The following is a 26,007-nucleotide window of genomic DNA, read 5'->3' on the forward strand; positions in this document are numbered from 1 at the left end:
AGGATCAGATCTTCACTTTACGACAAATAGTCGAGAAAGCATGGGAATATAACAAAGATCTGTATTTAAGTTTTTTGTCGATTTGGAAAAGGCATATGACAAGGTGCCAAGAGAGAAGCTATTCAATACGCTGCAGTTATATGGTGTCAATGGGGCATTATATCAAGCAATACTTAGTCTTTATTTGAGTTGTGAGTCAGCAGTTAGAATTGAAGGAAGTACAGGAAGGTGGTTTAATGTTAAATCTGGTGTGAGACAAGGATGTACATTATCCCCTCTGTTATTCATTATCTATATGGATCACATTATGAAGGAATGTGGTATTTAACCTGATATCAAAATTGGAGATGTTAATGTCAGCTCTTTGCTTTATGCGGATGATGTTATACTTCTAAATAAATCTGCTACAAGTCTGCAAGATTCTCTGACTAAATTGAATAGCTGTTGTAATAGATATGGTATGAAGGTTCAGCAATAAAAAGACAAAGACAATGAAAATAGGCAGAATCATTGAAAATGTCAACTGTGTTGTGAATGGAGAACCGGTGGAACAAGTAAAACATTTCAGCTACTTAGGCACAATTTTTACTGAAGATGGTAAACTAAATATAGAAATAGACAACAGAATCAGCAAAGCTGGTATCGTGGGAAGTCAATTGAATAAATTTATATGGAATAAGAAAGAAATTAGTCGGAACACTAAATTAGCTGTATACAAGACTGTGTTCAAACCAATTTTAACTTATGCATCTGAGAGCTGGGTCAGAAGTAAAACACTTGACCAAAGACTAGAGACCGCAGATATGAGAGTCCTGAGAAAGATTAGAGGTGTGAACAGATGGCATCAATGGCAATATCATATTAAAAATGAGGATATTAGGAAAGAACTTGACATTGTCAGCATCCAGGAATGCGTTAGCAGAGCTAATCTCAGATGGTATGGTCACTTAAATAGAATGGGAGAGGAAAGATTAGCAAAACAAGTGTTCTCTGCCAGGTTGGCAGGAAAACGACCCAGAGGAAGACCAAGATATAGGTGGATTGATACGGTACAAAGTGCCTTAGACGATAGAAATATAAGATCTGATAATGTTGGAGTCTTGACAAGTAACAGACTGATTTGGAGGAAAATTGTAGATAGGAAGTTAGTGATGATGTAATTTTTTCATGTAGTACTGTCATATCCTGTACACCCCTTGAGGGTACATGGCAGGAATTTGATGATGATGATGATGATAATGTTGGAGTCTTGACAAGTAACAGACTGATTTGGAGGAAAATTGTAGATAGGAAGTTAATAATGATGTAATTTTTTCATGTAGTACTGTCATATCCTGTACACCCCTTGTGGGTATATGGCAGGAATTTGATGATGATGATGATGATGATGACAATTATAACCAATTTTGTATTTGAATGTCACATTATTCCTTTAGTTCTTTATAGTGATGTTTTCATATATTTGAAATGAGATCTGATGTTAACTAGTTTGAGTTAAATGTTCAACTTTCTCACTTAAGGATATGTCATGTTTAATTAGTGCTTTTACCAGAACAGTAATCAATTGGAGTACAAGTTATTTCTTGTACAAATTAAACCAAAATGTTAGTTAATACTAATAATGATGAACTGAATGCTTTTGAAAGTTTTTTTTTTCAGTTATTTAAATAATTACTAATTTATTTCCTACTCTAATATATGTTTACAGAAATCATATTTATTTAAGCCCTAAGAAAGCTTAAATAAATAACAAATGTTACATAATTTCAGTGGCTCAAATTTCAAAAATTCATAATACTCAGATGACCATGCTATTTGATCCCACAGTGTTTTAAATGAAAATTTAGAAAATGTCTTAGAATTATTCTTCTTAGAGTTTCTATGGATTACATTAAAAAAAAAAAAAAAAAAAAAAAGAGATTAACCAGCTCTTTCATGTATACACTTGAAACAGCTGGTTAATCATAATTTGGCATTTTGTTTCCTATTTTCATTGAAACCCAAATGAATGCTAAATTTCTCCTTGAGATACTGAACACCAAAATCAAACTGCTAGTGTATTTTTACGTGTGCAACTCAAAGACACTACCTAGAAAGAAAAATTACGTACAAGGAAGGTCAAGAATTAGACAAGAAGAAATGTAAAGAAGCATATGTATTACTCAACTGTAATAAAAACAAGAGAATTCACGAGTTCATGAGTTCTTGGAGGTAGTACGTAGTAATAGTAATAATACAGGTTGCTTAGTGTCCAGTCCTCTCTCATGGTATGTTCCATTACTAGGAATCTGCTTGAATAATGAACAAATGAAAATGGGCCTGGAAAATTGTACTCTGTAACAGCAAATAAAATATGATAGTACAATATGATCAAATGTCATATCAGCTGATATCAACCAGTAAACAAGTCTCCTATTGTTTTCATTGGAGTATCTAGGGTAAAGGTGATTATTCAGCTTTCTGGAATTATCTGAAATGCAACAAATCTGAAGAAAAGCACTATGTCAATGTTCAACATTAACTAGTGTTACTAAGAAAAAAGGCAAAAATAGGTAAGAGACTTCTAAAAAATAACTAACAGATATTATACTCAGTCAACTGTGATCATCATCATCATCATCAAATTCCTGCCATATACCCACAAGGGGTGTACAGGATATGACAGTACTACATGAAAAAATTACATCATTACTAACTTCCTATGTACAATTTTCCTCCAAATCAGTCTGTTACTTGTCAAGACTCCAACATTATCAGATCTTATATTTCTATCGTCTAAGGCACTTTGTACCGTATCAATCCACCTATATCTTGGTCTTCCTCTGGGTCGTTTTGCTGCCAAACTGGCAGAGAACACTTCTTTTGCTAATCTTCCATCACCCATTCTGTTTAAGTGACCATACCACCTGAGATTAGCTCTGCTAATGCATTCCTGGATGCTGACAATGTCAAGTTCTTTCCTAATATCCTCATTTTTAATATGATATTGCCATTGATGCCATCTGTTCACGCCTCTAATCTTTCTCAGGACTCTCATATCTACGGTCTCTAGTCTTTGGTCAAGTGTTTTACTTCTGACCCAGCTCTCAGATCCATAATTTAAAACTGGTTTGAACACTGTCTTGTATACAGCTAATTTAGTCAACTGTGATCAAGGAAAGGAAATAATAGCAAAATTCAGTGCTAAATGCTATAAACTTCTTGATTTGGAGGCAAGTTTCAAGTAAAGTGTTGTGGACAAATTTCAAAATGGAAAAACTTAACAATGATGCTTATGTGCACAGTCCCAGGAAAAGTTCTGGAATTATCTGAAACTCAACAATATTGAAGAAATGAAGGAATTTTGCAAGTCATTTCAGAGGTCAGCCTGATAAAGAAAAGGAAAAGCTTCTAAGATAAGGGGAAGATAAATTACTTCCCCTTATCTTAGCTCAGTGGTAGTACGTAGCTTTTTTTCTTGTCAACTGCATTATTTTGGAAAGTTGGACCATTCCATTGAGATCAGAATTCAAGAACACCAAGATTATATCACATATATGGAATCAGATTAATCTGGCCTCACTACAATGTAAATGACACTAGCCATAGAGTTCAGAATCAAACCCTGATACTCAAATGAAATTTAATGATTTTAAGAAACATTGAACATACTGAAAAATAAAAATCTAGTCTTTTAATTATAGCTTCGAGAATAAATGAGATTAAATTTCCATCAACCAAGAGAATAGGCAGGTTTCAGAACATCATTCTCAACTTTAGATCATCTTCGTGCCTTAAATAATGGGGGATAAAAGCCTAAATACAATACACTAATTTCCTTGGCTTTGATAGATTATGTAAAATGCAAAAGCTTTGAAAAATAGGAATAAATATCTAATATATTAAGTCATATATATGAGAGAAGGGATTGGCAATAATAAGTATAGATGAAAAACGAGAAATAAATTAAAAAAAAAAAGGAGGGTCAGACAAGGAAACTCCAATTCGCCATTTTGGTGAATTAGAATCTCCAATATTTGCAACAATTCTTGAATATGCTGTGAGAAAACTGAACTAGCAGAAAAGAAGATTACTCAAGTATTCTCCATTTTCAGTTTTATACTAAGAGCAGCATCACCAAAAAAGAATTGTCAGATTATAGAATTAAATGAAGTAAGCCTAGATGAGCCTACAAATTAATATGGACAAATAAAAAATAATGTATGGTTGAAACACATTACATGGCAGACCAATTGAAATAACTTAACAATTGAGGTCATATAAATATCTAAGACAAATCATGACAGGTAATCATAAATATACTAATAGAATTGGAAAGTTTTTCACTAATGTAAACATATATTTAAAAGAAAAAATCACCAGCAATGTGTACTCCAAATGATATACGATAGTTTTACTACCATATATCATTTCTGTGCTGAAAGACAGTTGCAGACTGAAAACAGCACATCACAATATGCAAAGAGCAATTCTGGGAATAATGTGATTACATAAAACAATAAGTGGATAAGGAAACAAAGGTAATGGATATTGCTACAATAATACAAGAGAAATGGTGCTGGATATGATGTGAAGAATATCTGACAAATAGACACTGAAATTAGGTATCAAACTCCATGTCAGCAGGATGACACGATGATGAGATGCAAGATGCATAAGATCACTGAAATAGAAGAAATATGGAGAAGCATTTGTCCAGCAGTGGACTGATAAAAGCTGTTGGTGAAGACGAATGATGCAGTCAGAATTTTAGTTGAATCTTTCAGTGTAATTCACCTGATATATGAAGTAGTGGTATAATCAACTTAAAGAAACTATCAGTGTTCATAAATGCAAGTCTACAGGAACCCTGAGAACTCTGGATGCCTATTTTCTTAATAAGTAGGTAGGTAGAAAAGAGCCAATTTTCTGAGCCCTCATACTCTTTATGGTGGTACAATCACACCAGGCAATGAAATTCACTTTCTACCTAAAGATCACAAACATTTGAATTGGTGGTATTGAAATTCACAGCTTATTGGATAGTGGACATGGTATCTACTCAGTCAGCATGGGTCACCAAAATCAAACTGACTGACTCAGTCAGTTGAATCTGCTCCTTATATGACATGGAGCAGATTCAACTTGCTCCTTGTCACATGGCAAGGAGCAAGTTGCCAGTTGGATACATGAATTGCCTTTGAAGCTCATATTGAATTTTTTTTTATTCCAAATAAAAAAAAAATGTAATTTTTTTTTTTTAAGAATAATTCTTTGTTAGTTGAAAGGGAGATGGTAAATCCCATTTTATTTTATAGCCGGGTACGAAACTCGGGTCGAAATCCATCGACATCCATAGAGTTTCAATGTTGAAAAAACTATCGGCAGAACTAAGTGTAAATGATCACTTGGGTAGTACAACACCAGGGCAACTCCATGCAAAGGTGGAGCAAGTTCCATCACAACTTTAATATTCTCTCATAATGTAAAACCCAGCTCCATAAAACCCAGATGGATTTACCATCTCCCTTTCAATTAACAAATTCGCCGGTAAAATAGCCTTTCAGCTTATTATCTTAGTAATTTTTTGTTAGCTTTATATTGCTAAAAACATTAGTTTTTTTTACGCTGTACGTGAATTTTAAAAAACGTGTAATCCTGAGAAGGGTAAATGTGTTTTATTTACTTATTTCTTTAGGTTTTAAAGAACAGATTTATGATGTATATAGATATCTTCCTCCATGTACTCAAGTATGTCTAATATCTGCAACTTTACCACATGAAATCCTTGAAATGACAAGCAAATTTATGACAGATCCTATTCGAATTTTAGTCAAACGGTTTGTAGCATATTATTATATTAGTTTTAATATTAGTATGTGTTTTAAATACTATACAGGTGTAAACTTTTGGATTGTAAAATGAGAATATACCAGGTAATTATAAGTTGAAAAACTTATCTCCAAAGCTACAACAGGGATAGTAAATGTTGAAATGCTATTTAGCAGAAACAGATAAGTTTTATTTTAATTGTATAAGTGACAATGATTCTATTCAAAATGCATTTATAAAAATGGAAAGGCACTGGCACCTAACTTGATGGATGGAAGAATGACATAGTCAATGAGGCTTTTCTTATTTCTTTCATCTTCTCTCTAGATGAACTTGTGCATATCTTTGCTGGAACATGGCATTAGTAATGACTAGTCTGTATCCTGAGCAGAAATCCATCTGATACTTACTGCTATTATTAACTTTGCCCTTTCCTCCAAATTTTCCTAAAATGTTCTTGTATGCATGGTGGGATTCATTTCCTACTCTAATGTTTAGATCTTGAACAAGGACAACTATTTCCATTATCTTTGTCGCTGCCTTGCTCTCATTACTCGAAAAAGTCCTAGACTTCCTTAGGAGAACCTTCTGTGGGACCAAATAAGTTTCATTGTCCATTTCTCTATTTTGAAGTTTGCTTGTATAACTACTTGAAATTGTCTTCCAATTAAGAAGTCTATATTCACATTTGGTGTTGAATGCTATTGTTGCTCCTTCCTTTCTTTTTGTTATTGCCCAAATATAGCATCATATTCCCATCATCTGAAAATTAATACAAAAATCCAAGTAATTTATGTTTATATTTTTTAATTTTTTCTATTACTGATTCCTGGTTTAATTCTTTCACAATTTCTTCATTTCTTTCATGATCAAATAGAGTATACTTTGCAGTTTTTCTCATAAACTTCATTTCAGCTGTTATTAATCTTTGTTTGTCTTTTTGTTTTATTGTCCAGATTTCACTTCCATATGTAGAGTAGTATTGTATACTTTTAGTCTGGTTTGTTTTTGAACTAGGTTAGATTTAAATATAGAGTTAATTACACCTGTTATTTTTAAATATTTTGCAATTTTTAGGTTTATGTTCTTTTCATTTTCATATGTAATCATACATCCTAGGTAGTTAAATGAATTCACATGTTGCCATCTTATAATATATAATATTTGACTTATATGCTTTTGTTTGTTTGGTCATTATAAAAATACTTTACGTGTATTTTATCTTTCTATGTTCCCTGTTCTAGAAGAGAATATTGAGAAAAGGGTAAGAATATATATATATATATATATATATATATATATATATGACAGAATGATCATTGACTCGGTTAACATACATAGTTTTATGAAAAATATTGAATGACTAGAACCGAGATTTAATTAAAAAGGTTTTAATATAAACACACTACTAGTTTCGGCCTGTAACAGCCTTCTTCAGGTGACATTATAAAAGAAAAAACACTAAACATTGAGGGTTAAAAGACTATGAACATCATAGACAGTCTTTATACATAATTAGCATTATGTATAAATTAACATAATATACATAATACAACTACAACGTTTTAATGCTAATTATGTATAAAGACTGTCTATGATGTTCATAGTCTTTTAACCCTCAATGTTTAGTGTTTTTTCTTTTATAATGTCACCTGAAGAAGGCTGTTACAGGCCGAAACTAGTAGTGTGTTTATATTAAAACCTTTTTAATTAAATCTCGGTTCTAGTCATTCAATATTTTTCATAAAAATATATACACACACACACACACACACACACACACACATATATACAGCCACTGAATTAGAAACTTTATGCAGATGTACGTAAACATCACTTATGCAGCATATGTGCAGAATACTTGGTCACACACCATGTGTTCTAGGCAACTGTTTAAGAATGCTGCTGGGAAGTAATCATCAGTAGTGTTGATCACAACAGGAAAGACAAAGGATCTTTCGTGGTTCGGTGAAGGGCTTATTGTGAGTGCCCATTTGGCTGGTACCACGATTTTGAAAACAGCAAAGCTGACTGGTTAAGTGTAAAAATAATCCACATTGCTTGTCTAAGTGGCAAGATGTTGTGGTCCCAAGACAGTCTATCATGAATGAGATTGCCATCATCTAAGAAATCTTGTACAGGCAAACAGAATTTGTGCAACAGTTGACTGAAGCATTTAATGAATGCTGTTCCTGACCCATATCTCACCCAATTCCATATCACTATGCACGTGGAATTGAAGGGGATCGGTACTGACAGTTGCTAAAGGAGATTCAACATGGAACGAAAGTTTCTCATTCAATGGCTGGTATGTGTATATTTCAGCCCAAAGTATCATTCACAATATTTGTTGTTGCTATACATTAATATTTTCAATAAATTTTTCATTTAAAATACAATACCAGCATTCTTTTATGTAAACTATTTTATATTCCACTTATCTCAAATTATTATGTTTAAAAAATGACTCAGAATATTTCTTTTATGTAAATTGTATTGTTTTTTTAACTAGTGATGAATTGACATTAGAAGGTATCAAGCAGTTCTTTGTTGCTGTAGAAAGAGAAGAATGGAAGTTTGACACATTATGTGATCTGTATGACACTCTGACAATAACACAAGCTGTCATCTTTTGTAATACCAAAAGAAAGGTAATGTGAATTATTTAAATTGTGTTAGTAAATAAACATAAGTTTCTGATTAAAGTATCTTCTTTCACTACGTGTTATTCCCGCTTCCTATGCAGGGTCTGCATGTTACTTAGATGCGACTTCTTGTTAGTACCATCCCAACTGACCTCTCGCTTAGCTTGCCACTGGGGGGGGGGATATATTTTTGACTGTAGTAGCACGTGTTTACGGGGCCGGTTTGCCTGCTTGTGGGATGAAAAATGCTAGATAAACTCGCAGAAAAAACCCTACTGCCTGTAACCCAAGACCCGCTAACTTGGCTATGGCTGAGGAAGATCCTCAAATTCCTCACGTCTTCGACGGGAATCGAACCTGGGACACTCCTTCCCCAGTCATATGGTTGCGAAGCGCAAAGCCACCAGGCTAACTGCTCGGACTGATTAAAGAAGGTATACATTTCTAAAATTAAAAAATAAATTTGTTTTTTGCTTATTGATATTTTTTTTCATGTTTTATGTTTAAAGGTATATTGCTGAGCATGTGCTTTTTTTAAATACATGATGCATTTTTTAAACACTGATCAAATGCTATCTAATTTGTCAGTTTTGTTGAATTTGAAAATATTCATTTTTATTCTGACAGCTTCAGGGTTATGCAGATAATAGTACTTGGTATAATTTGCATAATTAAAGTTAGCAGAGACAAAAACATCAGATGAATCTGACAGAATGAATTCTGATAACACAACACCTCACTATATGTAATAATAATTGAACAATGTAATGCATGTTGCACAGAAAAAAAAAACATATTAATTAAAAATAAAGCAACAAAAAAACCATTTTCTTTAGTAATAGTTTATTTGAGAAAAAACTTACATTCCTTCATGTTATGGGTCAGGGGTGCTTAAGGGTCAAAGCTGTATAACTGAGAGGAGACCGCCACATAGCCTTTAAAGGAATGCGGAGAACCGACCAGGGCTTCTGACCTAATGTCCAATCCTCACCTTCTCGTGGTGCACCCTGTTGGGTATCTACTTTGATACTGAACGAACGAGGATGGGCTGGCAATTTGGGATTTAGCCGACCAAATTGTATTCTTATTGGTTAAACCAAAATAAAAAATGATGGTACAACATGACAAAATTTCATGCCGGCTGGGGCGTCGCCCGGTTAAACAAGGCCCCCGTTGTTTTCGCCAGGGAACCAGGGTGAACAGCGAAAAGTCAGCTACTGGAACAAATCTGAAAACAAACCCCAACTCAACATCACCAGAGTTAAAGATCGGTACTATCAACGTAAGAAGCCTGAATGGCAAAGAAATGGAGCTAGCTGAGGAATTAGATAAGTACCAGATCGACATAATAGGGGTGACTGAAACAAAAAAGACCAAAACTGGTGAGATCTTTCTGAGCAATAAATACAAAATGTTATATTCAGGCAATAACAATCAAGGAAAAGAAGGAGTAGCCATAGTATTCAACACAAAATACGAGGCTAATCTTCTTGAATGGCAGTCCGTCTCAAGTAGAGTAATGTGGGCAAATATGAGAATGGGGAACTGGACAATGAGACTTATTTGTGCCTATGGTCCCACAGAAGGTTCTACTAAGGTAGAAGTGGAGGAATTTTTTGACGCTTTAGGAAAAGCAACTGACACAATGAAAAAGGAAAAGTTGGTCCTTGTTGGGGATCTAAATAGTAGAGTAGGAAATGATTGTGAGACATACAAAAATATTTTGGGAAAATTTGGAGAAAAGAGCAAGGCTAATAATAATGGCAAATATCTGTTGGATTTCTGCTCAGGACATGGACTGGTTATTACTAACACCATGTTCCAACATAAAAATGTGCACAAATTCACATGGAGAGAAGAGGCTAGGAATAAGAAAAGTCTCATTGACTATGTTATTGTTGATAGTGATGTTTTCTCCCTGGTGCAGGACACCAGAGTGTACAGAGGATTTGAAATTGGAAGTGATCACTATTTAGTCTTGAGCAGGATAAAATTGAATTTCATATTGAAAAGAATAACATGTAAGAAAGTTTTAAAGCGAATAAAAGTTGAGCAGCTCTCAGATGTAAACTGTAGACTAAAATACAGAAATATTATTGAAAAGAAAATGAAAGAGTTTGAGAACAGGAATCAAACCTTGGAGATTCAGTGGCAAACTCTGAAGGAAACATTGATTGATTCTGCCAGAGAGGCATGTGGTGAGGTTGTGTGCAAAGATAAAAAAATCAGAACTCCCTGGTGGACACAGGAAGTTAAAGAGGCAGTGAAGGAAAAGAAGAAAGCATATCAAAAGTTCCTGGCAAATAAGTCAGCTTTGTCTCTTACAGAATACAGAGACAAATGTAAGAAAGCTAAACAGTGTGTAAAACTAGCTAAACAAAAGTCATGGGAGGACTTTGGCAAGAATATAGAAAATAAATATCAAGAAGGTGGCAAAATATTCTGGAGGTTGTTGAAGAAGCTTAGGAATGGAGGAAAGAGTGCTGTAAAAGGAATTAGAGATGATAAAGGTGATATGAAAACAGGAGAAAAAGATATCCTTGAAGTATGGAGTAATTACTTTGAAAAACTGCTAAATGAAACAAGCAGTGATGACAGCACAGTGATAAAAAACACTGACCAGGCATGCAGTCAGGAATACATATCCATACTTGAAGTAGAAAAAGCCATCAAAGGCTTGAAATGTGGAAAGGCAGCAGGAGTAGATGGTATTCGACCAGAAATGCTGAAGTATGGTGGTATAAGAGTCTTACAGTGGCTGCACTGCATAGTTCAGAAAGCCTGGACAGAGGGACGAATTCCCGATGATTGGAGTAGAGCTCTCATAGTACCCATATATAAAAAAGGAAATAAAACTGAATGTGAGAATTACAGAGGTATTTCCCTACTGAGTGTTCCTGGCAAGATCTATGCAAGTATACTTGAGAAACGGTTGAGAAGAATTGTGGAAGAAAAGCTTGGTGAAGAACAAGCTGGATTCAGGCCAAATAGAGGCTGTCAGGATCAGATCTTCACTTTACGACAAATAGTCGAGAAAGCATGGGAATATAACAAAGATCTGTATTTAAGTTTTGTCGATTTGGAAAAGGCATATGACAAGGTGCCAAGAGAGAAGCTATTCAATACGCTGCAGTTATATGGTGTCAATGGGGCATTATATCAAGCAATACGTAGTCTTTATTTGAGTTGTGAGTCAGCAGTTAGAATTGAAGGAAGTACAGGAAGATGGTTTAATGTTAAATCTGGTGTGAGACAAGGATGTACATTATCCCCTCTGTTATTCATTATGTATATGGATCACATTATGAAGGAATGTGGTATTAAACCTGATATCAAAATTGGAGATGTTAATGTCAGCTCTTTGCTTTATGCGGATGATGTTATACTTCTAAATAAATCCGCTACAAGTCTGCAAGATTCTCTGACTAAATTGAATAGCTGTTGTAATAGATATGGTATGAAGGTCAGCAATAAAAAGACAAAGACAATGAAAATAGGCAGAATCATTGAAAATGTCAACTGTGTTGTGAATGGAGAACCTGTGGAACAAGTAAAACATTTCAGCTACTTAGGCACAATTTTTACTGAAGATGGTAAACTAAATATAGAAATAGACAACAGAATCAGCAAAGCTGGTATCGCGGGAAGTCAATTGAATAAATTCATATGGAATAAGAAAGAAATTAGTCGGAACACTAAATTAGCTGTATACAAGACAGTGTTCAAACCAATTTTAACTTATGGATCTGAGAGCTGGGTCAGAAGTAAAACACTTGACCAAAGACTAGAGACCGCAGATATGAGAGTCCTGAGAAAGATTAGAGGCGTGAACAGATGGCATCAATGGCAATATCATATTAAAAATGAGGATATTAGGAAAGAACTTGACATTGTCAGCATCCAGGAATGCGTTAGCAGAGCTAATCTCAGATGGTATGGTCACTTAAATAGAATGGGAGAGGAAAGATTAGCAAAACAAGTGTTCTCTGCCAGTTTGGCAGGAAAACGACCCAGAGGAAGACCAAGATATAGGTGGATTGATACGGTACAAAGTGCCTTAGACGATAGAAATATAAGATCTGATAATGTTGGAGTCTTGACAAGTAACAGACTGATTTGGAGGAAAATTGTAGATAGGAAGTTAGTAATGATGTAATTTTTTCATGTAGTACTGTCATATCCTGTACACCCCTTGAGGGTACATGGCAGGAATTTGATGATGATGATGTTATAGTGATGGGTGCATTCATTGGTGAACAACTCACTTTTTGTTTCTGTGGTTTGTATTCTTCATAAACTTTAATTCTTAATTGACAAATGGTGTATGGCTTGTATATTTTTTGAAAACTTAATGGAATAAACGGTTTTCAAAAAATTACATAAGTAATTAGAATTCAATCGATTCTCAAAATTTCAAACCCTGTCAATAAATAGCATTAAAAATTTACAGTAAACAAGTTAAATAAGAAAAAAAGTGATTTTTCCTTCACTTTTAAATCAATTTTTAAATTAGTTAATACAGGAGTAGACCATTAAGTCTATCCCTATATTAACTATTTTAAAAATTGTAAATCTAATAAATCTGTATTTACTAGTTAAATTAAAGGAAATATTATCTTAGATTGGCTCTGCTTGCACATTCTTCATTTCTGTCATTTCCCTGCCTCCCCATTCAATTTTCTTAGGATTCTCAAACCAAAAACCTGCAATTTCTTTTTCGATCAACTCACATTTCTTAGATCCATAATTTAAAATTGGTTTCAATACTGTCTTATATTTTGCTAGTTTAGTGTCTTGGCTAATCTCTCTTATAATAAAACTAGTATTATTTGTTATCTGTTTCTCTATTTAATTTGCTATTTTTAGTAAAAACTATACCTAAATAACTGAAATTATTTTATTGGATTTATTAGTTGGTTCTCCACCATACTAGTTTTATTTGTTATCTGTTTCCCTATTTAATTTGCTATTTTTAGTAAAAACTATACCTAAATAACTGAAATTATTTTATTAGATTTATTAGTTTTCAATTTTTGTCATTTTATTGGTGATTTTCATACCAGATTTATTAGTTTATTTATTCCTAAAAAAACTTACTGGATTTATTTTAGAGTTTATATAATCTTCATAAAGAACTGAGTTCACTATATTGATATAAGGTTTAATTCCTTCACTATAATGTAATCCGTATATATAATGAATAATAATGGAGATAGAGATACCCTTGATTTTAAATCTTTTTTTTTTTTATTTTTTTGCAGCTGCTTAAATTCTAATGATACATATCTTTAGTATAAGTATAGACTATATGTGGGGGGGGGCTGGAAAGTTCTGATAAACATCATATAGAACAAAAACGATATTAAAGCAACTGAGTAGCAGAGTTATGAAGGTAACTTATGTCCTTAGATTGTTATATCCTCATGTGTTCTTTCTTATGGTTGTATTAGTTGCTTTAATGTCATTTTTGTTCTAGGTGTTTATCCTAATCCCCCCCCCTCACACACACTCACCCATATTGTTCTGTATAATGTCCCACATTTAAATCATATAATTCTAACATTTTTGTGAAGAGTTTTTTTTTGGCATCGTATCATCATATGCCTTTTCTAGATCTCTACAGAACTTAAATACAAATCTTTTTCTTATTCTCATGATTCCTTGGCTTTTTCTTACATTAAAAATCTAGCTCTGACAACCTCTATTTGGCCTGAACTCAGCTTATACCTTCCCAAGCTTCTCCACAATTTTCTTAGCTCCTTGTCAAGTATCCTTATATGTATCTTAAATGGAATGATCAGTGAATAAATTAATAATCATGTAATTCTCACATTGTTTTATTTTCTAATTTTATAGATGGGTGCTGTGAGCTCTTCTCCAATCATCTGGAATTTCCAATCACTTTGTCATCAGGCCTTCTGAATTAATCAGTGTAGCCATTATAAAACTTTTATGATTCCATATTTGGGCATTTCTGTGGAATATCATTTACAGTGTCTTTCCACATTTCAGATTTTTCATGGCTTTTTCTACCTTAAATATTGACATGTGCTGCTCCTCCTGATTGCATTCCTTTTGAATATATTCCTACCTTAAATGCAGTATCTGATAAATAACACTTATTTGGAAGAAAATTGTTGATAAGAAGTTAGTAATAATTTAAACTTAAATATGGAGTACACCCATAGTATGTGCAACCCCACCCCCCCATTGAGGTGGATACATATCAAATCTATATGTACTCTGGATAAAATTTTAATCTGATATTGGCATGTATACCATTGAGGTATATACCAATATCAGATGATGATGGATTCTGATGTGATGTTTCTAAAGAACTTGCATTTCTAATCTGTTGCTAACATTTTTAAATAGAGTTGAATCTTAATTCACCCCCCCCCCTCAAGAATAGAGACCAGTAAAAGTTACTTAGATATTAAGGCAGGAAAAATAAATAGTTACTACCATAAATTTGTATAATTAAAAAAGAAAATATGATTGTGGTATATATTTATATACAGTAGGATTTATAGAATTTATAAACATTGTTCATGGGCTGGTAAGCACTTGTGAATGTTTAAAAGTTTCCTCAATAAATATAAATTACATTGAAAAAATCAGTTAAATTTAAGTACAAAAGCTGAGATTTATGATATATTTAATTCTTTAGGTGGATTGGTTAACAGAAAAAATGAAAGAAGCCAACTTCACTGTATCATCTATGCATGGTGATATGCCACAGAAAGAAAGGGATGCTATAATGAAAGAGTTTAGATCAGGACAGAGGTGAGCAGATTTTCTCATTTTTCATTAACCTTGAAGTAGTAATGACATATACAGCATATTATTATTAGATATTCATCAGTGTTATGAAAAGTTATCTAAACAAATTTATTGTATTTATTTATTTTTGCTGATCGTACGTGAGAAATACAACCCATAAGCACATCAGTGCTGTGGGTAGGGTATAGGTGTGGGTCGGGGAAAAGTTTTTTTTTTTTTTTTTTATGAAGAGCTGGAGCTCTTAGGACATCTGAGCACATGGTTTATCAAATGAATATATGATAAATGGAATGTAGTGTCATTGCCAAAGTTGTGAATAGGATTAGTGGTATATTCAAGAGTATGTCATTTATTTATAGGAGAAAGAGAGTAGAGCCTTGAAGCACTCCTGATTTGATGGTGAAGCTTGAAGAGAAGGAGCCATTCATCTTCACATGCAGTGAATGACCAGACAAAAAGCTGGCTAACGAGTATGTTACAGAGGATGGCAATTTGTTTAGCAGGACTCGATGCCTGGTTGCACTCAGAATTGTCAAGATATATACAGGGTTGTTCAAAATTCCACATACAAACTTTGAGGGGAGGTAGAGAACATCAAAATCAACCATATTCACATGGAAAGCATGACCGGAAATGCCACCGGAAGGTACTGACAGGGACACAAAAGATACAGAAATAATACAAGGCAGTAAGTAGTGTAAAAAACTTTATTAGGCATAACTGAACAGTTCAATAGTAGTTGGATACATAATATGGTAAATGAGGTGCATGTCTGCTATCTCCGCATTCTTAAAACGACGCATGTTCTTTGTACGACGTCGAAAGCTTGAATGAGGAAGCCACAATTGCTCACCTGGAGCACTGGTGAACAGTGCCACCTATCACTTTCGGGTGCATTTCTGGTCATGCTTTTCTCTGTGAATATGGTTGATTTTGATGTTCTCTACCTCCCCCTCAAAGTTTGTACGTGGAATTTTGAACCACCCTGTATATGTAGCATGGCTTTGCATGATGCAGTAAATGAATGTAAATCTTTCTGTTTTGCAAAGGACACAAGGATTTTCCTTTGTACTAGAGGAAAAGTACCTCATCATCATCATCATCAAATTCCTGACATGTATCCTTAAGGGGTGCATATCATTCCTGTACAGGATATGATAGTACTACATGAAAAATTTACATCATTACTAACTTCCTATCTACACTTTTCCTCCAAATCAGTCTGTTCCTTGTCAAGACTCCAACATTATCACGATCTTATATTTCTATCGTCTAAGGCACTTTGTACCGTATTAATCCACCTATATCGTGCTCTTCCTCTGGGTCGTTTTCCTGGCAGAGAACACTTGTTTTGCTAATCTTTCCTCGCCCATTCTGTTCAAGTGACCATACCATCTGAGATTATTGAGTCCCGAAGATACTTTCAGGTGCAAACTTTGTTTGCTCACACTTGGATAAAGGATTAAACTAAATTTATTATAGTCTAAAAATATACTTTCAACATCTTTCTCTAAATCCAGAGTAATTTAATAAAAAGGTGGCACACCGTTTGGCAACTCCTATAGGTGGAGATGACCTTGCTAATGCTTCTGCCTGGTATATCCACTTGGGCCTGGCTCCCACTGAGGAGACCTCAATACAGGTCGAAACTAGTCTGGGTAGTGGCCCTTACCTTAATGCATAACATTATACATATCCGCAAGGAGATGTGTTTTGCATTATGGGAGATACTGAGATAGGTGAGATAGGAGAGATGTTAGCTTGTGCTCCACCTTTGCAACGAGTTGCCTGGTGTTATACTTACCTCAGTCCTGAAGATACTTTCAGGGGCAAACTTTGTTTGCTCACACTTGGATAAAGGATTAAACTAAATTTATTATCATCTGAGATTAGCTCTGTTAATGCATTCCTGGATGCTGACAATTTCTTTCCTAATATCCTCGTTTTTAATATGATATTGCCATTGATGCCATCTGTTCATGCCTCTAATCTTTCTCAGGACTCTCATATCTGCGGTCTCTAGTCTTTGGTCAAGTGTTTTACTTCTGACCCAGCTCTCAGATCCATAAGTTAAAACTGGTTTGAACACTGTCTTGTATACAGCTAATTTAGTGTTCAAACTAATTTCTCTCTTATTCCATATGAATTTATTCATTTGACTTCCTACCATACCAGCTTTGTTGATTCTGTTGTCTATTTCCATATTTAATTTACCATCTTCACTAAAAATCGTGCCTAAGTAGCTGAAATGTTTTACTTGTTCCAGAGGTTCCCCATTCAAAACACAGTTGTCGTTTTCAATGAGTCTACCTATTTTCATTGTCTTTGTCTTTTTATTGCTGACCTTCATACCATATCTATTACAACAATTATTCAATTTAGTCAGGGAATCTTCCAAACTTGTAGCAGATTTATTTTGAAGTATAACATCGTCTGCATAAAGCAAAGAGCTGACATTAACATCTCCAATTCTGATATCATGTTTAATACCACTTTCCTTCATAATGTGATCCATATAGATAATGAATAACAGAGGGGATAATGTACATCCTTGTCTCACACCAGATTTAACATTAAACCATCTTCCTGTACTTCCTTCAATTCTAACTGCTGATTTGCATCTCAAATAAAGACTAAGTATTGCATGATATAATGCCCCATTGACACCATATAACTGTAGTGTATTGAATAGTTTCTCTCTTGGCACCTTGTCGTATGCCTTTTTCCTGCACCAGGGAAAAAACATTTTCCCTGGTGCAGGAAAATAAGACTTTTCTTATTCCTTGCCTCTTCTTTCCATTTGAATTTGTGCACATTTTTATATTGGAACATTGACATGGACTGGTTATTAGTAATAACCAGTCCATGTCATGAGCAGAAATCCAACAGGTATTTGCAATTATTATTATCTTTGTGCTTTTCTCCAAATTTTCCCAAAACATTTTTGTATATCTGACAATCACTTCCTACTCTGCTATTTAGATCCCCAACAAGGACCAACTTTTCTTTTTCATTGTGTCAGTAGCTTTCTCTAGAGCCTCAAAAAATTCCTCCACTTTTACCTTATAAAGCCTTCTGTGGGACCATAGCACAAATAAGTCTCATTGTCCAGTTTCCCATTCTGATATTTGCCCACATCATTCTACTTGAGACTGCCTACCATTCAAGAAGATTAGCCTCGTATTTTGTGTTGAATACTATGAGTATCCCTTATTTTCCTTGATTGTCATTGCCTGAATATAACATTTTGTATTTATTGTTCAGAAAGATCTCACCAGTTTTTGTCTTTTTTTTGTTTCAGTCACCTCTATTATGTCAATCTGGTACTTATCTAATTCCTCAGCTAGCTCGATTTCTTTGCCATTCAGACTTCTTATTTTGATAGTACTGATCATCTTAACTCTGGTGATGTTGAGTTGGGGTTTGTTTTCAGATTTGTTCCAGTAGCTGACTTTTCGCTGTTCGCCCTAGTTCCCTGGTGAAAACAACGGGAGCCTTGTTTAACCGGGCAACGCCCCAGCCGGCATTAAATTTTGTCATGTTGTACTATCATTTTGTTTATTGGTTTAGTATATTGGAAAACTACCTCTGAGGATATATTTTGGCTTCCTGTTGAAATTGTCTTGGATTATTTACAAAAGAAGTTTCATGAGTTCTTCCCAGCAAAGAAGAAATCAGTGTTGAGTGTCTTTAACTGGAAAATGACAGCGAGTTGCCGCAATTAAACACAAACTTGTTTCCATAACCTCACATTTGCTTCCTACACTTTTACCCCATGACTAGTGCAGTCGAACAGTGCTGAAAAAAATCATAGATCAAACCCTAGAATAGTAAGTTCATGTATGCAGAAAGTTTTGTTATTAGAATTTTCCCCTAAAATTTATCCATATATTATCTGTTCCAAATATGTTTATAAATTTATTTTATTATTTTGTTTTATATAAAGTGAATATTTTGTCTGCATTTCATATTGGTTGTGGGGAGTAGTGTTGAATAAAAGTAGAAAGGAAGAGGAGAGACTGACACTTTACTGAAAAGTGCTCAGAAAGTGTTGATGCTTTTGGAATTTTAAGTATGCTTCATGTTAATATGTTTGAGATTAGATGATGGAATCTTACTATTCTAATGGAACTTTTAATATCCAATAAACATTCACTACTGATCTACCCAACCTTCCATGGTGTAGTTTGGTAGTGAATGCAAAAATGCAGTTTCCTGTATGTTTTCATAGGTTGTTTTATATTTCTGAATTTTATATGGAATTTGTTGCATTGATTACTTAATTTGGCTAAAGATAACATTTCGAAACTTATAGCAGATTTATTTAAGAGAATAATGGCATATGCTTAGAGTAAGAACCATGCTTAATATTTCCTTTGATATCAGATCTGATATCACTTCTTGATATAGTACAAATATATAAATGATTATGTGGACTTTGTCTTGTGGATGGCATTTTTGCTGATTGCACTCTTTAGATAAGTTTAATTCCATTTGTATCTTCATTAAGTTGACTATTAAATTAAGAAGCAAACTGTCTTTTTTTCCATTTCCAGTAGACTGAAAATTCAACCTTTGATTTTTCAGTCTACTGGAAATATACTTTTATGAATTAGTGTATTCGATCACAGGAGACAGGCGTTTTTGAAATTCTTATTCACTCTAGCTCATTCCTTCTGTTCCATAGAGTCTAGTCTGTCAAATGAAATGACAACATAAAACTGCCATGATTAGTAATGTATGTAACGAGGTTAATAGTGGATAAATTTTTGATAAATATCAGTTGTCATCTAGGCCTCACTCAGATGTTAGAATTGCTACACTCCATCTTAAATTAAGGATATATGGACAGATAGCACAAGAACTTCACAAATATTCATGCACTACTAGTTTAAAAATATACTCTTTCTGCCTACCAACAAGCATAAATTCTTCTCTATTCCTACCTGCTTACCATATATGCCTTGCTCTTCTCATCTTTCCTGTTTAAGTCAAACTGACTGATAAGTTGAAGTCCAAATTAAATAATATGAAGATTACATCAAATGCTTAGAATCTGATAAATCTGGCTTTGCATTCCATTTCACTGACACTAGTCATAGAGTTCACCAGAACCAAATAAAGAGACTGAACAAAAGTCAATTCAGATTAATATATAAATGGTAAATTATCATTAGATAACATGCCAATGAGAGATACTGAGGAGTGTCTCCAGAATCTTTCATGAATGATATTGCAATGTACATAATCTTATCATTGGATATTTAAGGCATCTAATTTAGATTAGTGGTGTTTGAACTGTTATAGTGTATCATCATATACCAGCATATGTCATCTTTTGAATGTGGTTTACCATTTCTTAATATACTTATCTGATAATGACTTGTAACAAATGGCAACTTGTATGTAGAAAAATGTTTTGGAATAGTTATTTGTTTACAATTTTTTTTTCCCTCCCCAGTCGGGTGTTGATAACTACTGATGTTTGGGCCAGAGGTATCGATGTTCAGCAAGTGTCCTTAGTTATAAACTATGATCTTCCAAATAACAGAGAACTTTATATTCATAGGTAAGTGTATTTGTTTTGCATAATCTTTTTTTTCTTTCTTTAGTGATGTAAATAATGTCTTTTTAAAATAAATGCTTTTTCGTGCAAGTTGGTTGAAAAAAATTCATTTTGTCTTATTTTCCTTTAACAGCAGCAGTTTTGCATTTTCTGTTTACTGAATAAACATTCCATTACTTGGCCGCCTCTCACACTGTTTGACACATCCTATGTTGAAGTACTTAATAGGTGAAGTGGCTGAACTTCATTTATTATGGAATGCTCTGTTTACATGATGGTTTCATAACCAAGTACAGTTAACTCTTACTATAGTGAACTTGTTGGGACCACAGGAATGGGTTGATATGGTGGACTTTTTGCTATATATGGAATTTCTTAAGCATAGCATTTTACATATAGGTCTGTGTTCAAACTTTTTTGGTAGTTACTTATAGTGAGCAAGTTTTTATAGTGCTATTTACTATAGTCAGTCAACTGTAGATTTGTCAGGACTGACTTGACTGGAAATGATCACCAACAACATGCATACACTAACAACATATGCTGATGAGTGTAGATTTTTCAACCAAAAAAACGAATGTGAAATAATAACTGACACTGGGTTTAATAAGTCATAATAATATCATCATCATATTCATGATATATACCCTCAAGGAGTGTACAGGATATGATAGTACTACATGAAAAATTACATCATTACTAACTTTCTATCTACAATTTTCCTCCAAATCAGTCTGTTATCTGTCAAGACTTCAACATTATCAGATCTTGTATTTCTATCTTCTAAGACACATTTTACTGTATCAATCCATGTATATCTTCGTCTTCCTCTGGATCTTTTTCCTGCCAACTGGGCCGAGAACACTTTTGTTTTAAGCAACCATACCACCTCAGATTAGCTCTGCTAACACATTCCTGGATGTTGACAATGTCAAGTTCTTTCCTAAAATCCTCGATTTTACTATGATATTGCCATTGATACCATCTGTTCATGCCCCTAATCTTTCTTAGGACTCTCATATCTGCAATCTCTAGTCTTTGGTCAAGTGTTTTACTTCTGATCCAGCTCTCAGATCAATAAGTTAAAATTGGATCCTTTGAATACTGTCTTTATATGGCTAATTTCTCTCTTATTCCATATTAATTTATTCAGTTGACTTCCTACCATACCAACTTTGTTGATTCTGTTGTCTATTTCCATATTTAATTTACCATCTTCACTAAAAATAGTGCCTAGGTAGCTAAAATGTTTTACTTGTTCTATAGGTTCTCCATTTACAATACAGTTGATATTTTCAATGTCTCGAGAGAGAGAGAGAGCTGAGATTAACATCTCCAATTTTGATATCAGGTTTAATACCACTTTCCTTCATAATGTGATCCATATAGATAATGAATAACAGAGGGGATAATGTACATCCTTGACTGACACCAGATTTAACATTAAATCATCTTCCTGTACTTCTTCAATTCTGACTGCTGACTTACAACTCAATTGTTGTAATTGACCACCATATAACTGTAGCGTTTCGAATAGCTTCTTTTGGCACCTTGTCATATGCCATTTCTAGATATACAAAATTAAATACAGATTTTTTTGTTATATTCCCATGATTTCTCAACTATCTATCGTAAAGTGAAAATCTGAACCTGACAGCCTCAATTTGGCCTGAATCTAGCTTGTTCTTCACCAAGCTTCTTTTCCGCAACCTTCTCAACCATTTCTCAGGTATACTTGTGTATATATCTTACTGGAACAACCAGTAGAGAAATAATTCTGTAATTCTCACATTCAGTTTTTTTCCCCTTTTTTTATATGGGCTATGAGAGCTCTACTCCAATCATCGGGAATTCGTCCCTCTGTCCCAGCATTCTTAACTATGCATTGGAGCTACTGTAAGACTTTTATACTCTCGTCGAATATCATCTTACTCCTGCTGCCTTTCCAAATTTCAGGCTTTTGATCACTTTTTCATAAGAATCATAACATAAGAATATAGAAAATAAATATCAAGAAGGTGGGAATATATTCTGGAGGTTGTTGAAGAAGCTCAGAAATGGAGGAAAGAGTGCTGTAAAAGGAACTAGAGATGATAAAGGTGACATGAAAACAGGAGAAAAAGATATCCTTGAAATATGGAATAATTACTTCAAAAAATTGCTAAATGAAACAAGCAGTGATAGCACAGTGGTAAAAAACATTCAACAGACATACAGTCAGGAATATATATCCATACTTGAAGTAGAAAAAGCCACCAAAAGCCTGAAATATGGAAATGCAGCAGGAGTAGATGATATTCGACCAGAAATGCTCAAGTTTGGAGGTATAAGAGTCTTGCACTGGCTGCACTGCATAGTTCAGAAAGCCTGGACAGAGGGACAAATTCCCGATGATTGGAGTAGAGCTCTCATAGTACCCATATATAAAAAGGGAAATAAAACTGAATGTGAGAATTACAGAGGTATTTCCCTACTGAGTGTTCCTGGCAAGATCTATGCAAGTATACTTGAGAAACGGTTGAGAAGAATTGTGGAAGAAAAGCTTGGCGAAGAACAAGCTGGATTCAGGCCAAATAGAGGCTGTCAGGATCAGATCTTCACTTTACGACAAATATTCGAGAAAGCATGGAAACATAACAGAGATCTGTATTTAAGTTTTGTCGATTTGGAAAAGCCATATGACAAGGTGCCAAGAGAGAAGCTATTCAATATGCTACAGTTATATGGTGTCAATGGGGCATTATATCAAGCAATACCTAGTCTTTATTTGAGTTGTAAGTCAGCAGTTAGAATTGAAGGAAGTACAGGAAGATGGTTTAATGTTAAATCTGGTGTGAGACAAGGATGTACATTATCCCCTCTGTTATTCACTATCCATATGGATCACATTATGAAGGAAAGTGGTATTAAACATGATATCAAAATTGGAGATGTTAATGTCAGCTCTTTGCTTTATGCGGATGATGTTATACTTCTAAATAAATCTGCTACAAGTCTGCAAGATTCTCTGACTAAATTGAATAGCTGTTGTAATAGATATGGTATGAAGGTCAGCAATAAAAAGACAAAGACAATGAAAATAGGCAGAATCATTGAAAATGTCAACTGTGTTGTGAATGGAGAACCTGTGGAACAAGTAAAACATTTCAGCTACTTAGGCATGATTTTTACTGAAGATGGTAAATTAAATATAGAAATAGACAACAGAATGAGCAAAGCTGGTATGGTAGGAAGTCAAATGAATAAATTCATATGGAATAAGGGAGAAATTAGTTGAAACACTAAATTAGCTGTATACAAGACAGTGTTCAAACCAGTTTTAACTTATGGATCTGAAAGCTGGGTCAGAAGTAAAACTTGACCAAAGACTAGAGACCACAGATATGAGAGTCCTGAGAAAGATTAAAGGCATGATCAGATGGCATCAATGGCAATATCATATTTAAAACGAGGATATTAAGAAAGAACTTGACATTGTCAACATCCAGGAATGCGTTAGCAGAGCTAATCTCAGGTGGTATGGTCACTTAAACAGAATGGGCGAAGAAAGATTAGCAAAACAAGTGTTCTCTGCCAGGTTGGCAGCAAAACGATCCAGAGGAAGACCAAGATATAGGTGGATTGATACGGTAAAAGTGCCTTAGATGATAGAAATATAAGATCTGATAATGTTGGCGTCTTGACAAGTAACAGACTGATTTGGAGGAAAATTATAGATAGGAAGTTAGTAATGATGTAATTTTTTTCATGGAGTACTATCATATCCTGACACATGGCAGGAATTTGATGATGATGATCACTTTTTCTACTTCAAGTATGAATATATATTCCCGACTGCATGCCTGATCAGTGTTTTTTACCACTGTGCTGTAATCACTGCTTGTTTCATTTAGTATAAGTAATTACTCCATACTTCAAGGCTATATTTTTCTCCTGTTTTTATGTCACCTTTATCATCTCTAATTCATTTTACAGCACTCTTTCCTATATTTCTGAGCTTCTTCAACAACCTCCAGAATATCTTGCCACCTTCTTGATATTTATTTTCTATATTCTTACCAAAGTCCTCCCATGACTTTCGTTTAGCTAGTTGTACACAGTGCTTAGCATTTTTGCATTTGTCTCTGTATTCTGTAAGAGTAAAAGCTGACTTATTTGACAGGAACTTTTGATATGCTTTCTTCTTTTCCTTCACTGCCTCTTTAACTTCCTGTGTTCCTCCAGGGAGTTCTGATTTTTTTATATTTGCAGACAACCTCACCACATGCCTCTCTGGCAGAATCAATATGTTTTCTTCAGAGTTTGCCACTGAATCTCCAAGGTTTGATTCCAGTTCTCAAACTCTTTCATTTTTTCTTCAATAATCTGTGTGTATTTTAGTCTACAGTTCACATCTGAGAGCTGCTCAACTTTTATTCACTTTAAAACTTTCTTACATGTTATTCTTTTCAATATGAAACTCAATTTTATCTTGCTCAAGACTAAATGTTGATTACTTCAAATCCTCTATATACTGGTGTCCTGCACCAGAGAGAAAACATCACTATCAACAATAACATAGTCAATGAGACTTTTCTTATTCCTTGCCTCTTCTATCCATTTGAATTGTGCACATTTTTATGTTGGAACATGGTGTTAGTAATAGCCAGTCTAGGTCCTGAGCAGAAATCCAACAGGTATTTGCCATTATTATTAGCTTTGCTCTCTCTCCTCAAATTTTCTCAATATATTTTTGTATGTCTGACAATCGTTTCCTACTCTGCTATTTAGATCCCCAACAAAGACCAACTTTTTCATTGTGTCAGTTGCTTTCTCTAAAACGTTAAAAAATTCCTCACTTCTACCTTAGTAGAACCTTCTGCAGGACCATAAGCACAAATGAGTCTCATTGTCTAGTTTCCCATTCTCATATTTGCCCACATCACTCTATTTGAGGCTGCCTGCCATTCAAGAAGATTAGCCTCATATTTAGTGTTGAATACTATGGCTACTACTTCTTTTCCTTGATTGTCATTGCCTGAATATAACATTTTGTATTTTTTGTTAAGAAAGATCTTGCCAGTTTTTGCCTTTTTTTGTTTCAGTCACCCCTATTATGTTGATTTGGTATTTATCCAATTCCTAAGCTAGCTCCATTTCTTTGCCATTCAGGCTTCTTATGTTGATAGTACTGATCTTGAACTCTGGTGATATTGAGTTGGG

The 26,007-nt window shown here is 34.1% G+C and overlaps 1 protein-coding gene across 2 annotated transcripts in view; it reads left to right on the forward strand.

Moving 5' to 3' along the window:
- Nucleotides 1-26,007, forward strand: part of LOC150097393 (eukaryotic initiation factor 4A-III) — a 109,859-nt gene that overhangs the window by 34,146 nt on the left and 49,706 nt on the right. For both annotated transcript variants that reach the window (XM_090407501.1, XM_090407500.1), the window contains exons 6-9: nucleotides 5,678-5,819; nucleotides 8,324-8,462; nucleotides 15,127-15,242; nucleotides 20,701-20,808. In XM_090407501.1, coding sequence (XP_090263627.1) covers nucleotides 5,678-5,819; nucleotides 8,324-8,462; nucleotides 15,127-15,242; nucleotides 20,701-20,808 — 505 coding nt within the window. The remainder of the gene's footprint in view (nucleotides 1-5,677; nucleotides 5,820-8,323; nucleotides 8,463-15,126; nucleotides 15,243-20,700; nucleotides 20,809-26,007) is intronic.

The sequence above is a fragment of the Typopeltis vanoorti genome, chromosome 17, assembly GCF_054136105.1.
Source record: "Typopeltis vanoorti isolate ZY-2024b chromosome 17, IOZ_Tvanoo_1.0, whole genome shotgun sequence".
In the NCBI taxonomy this organism is placed as follows: Eukaryota; Metazoa; Arthropoda; class Arachnida; order Uropygi; family Thelyphonidae; genus Typopeltis; species Typopeltis vanoorti.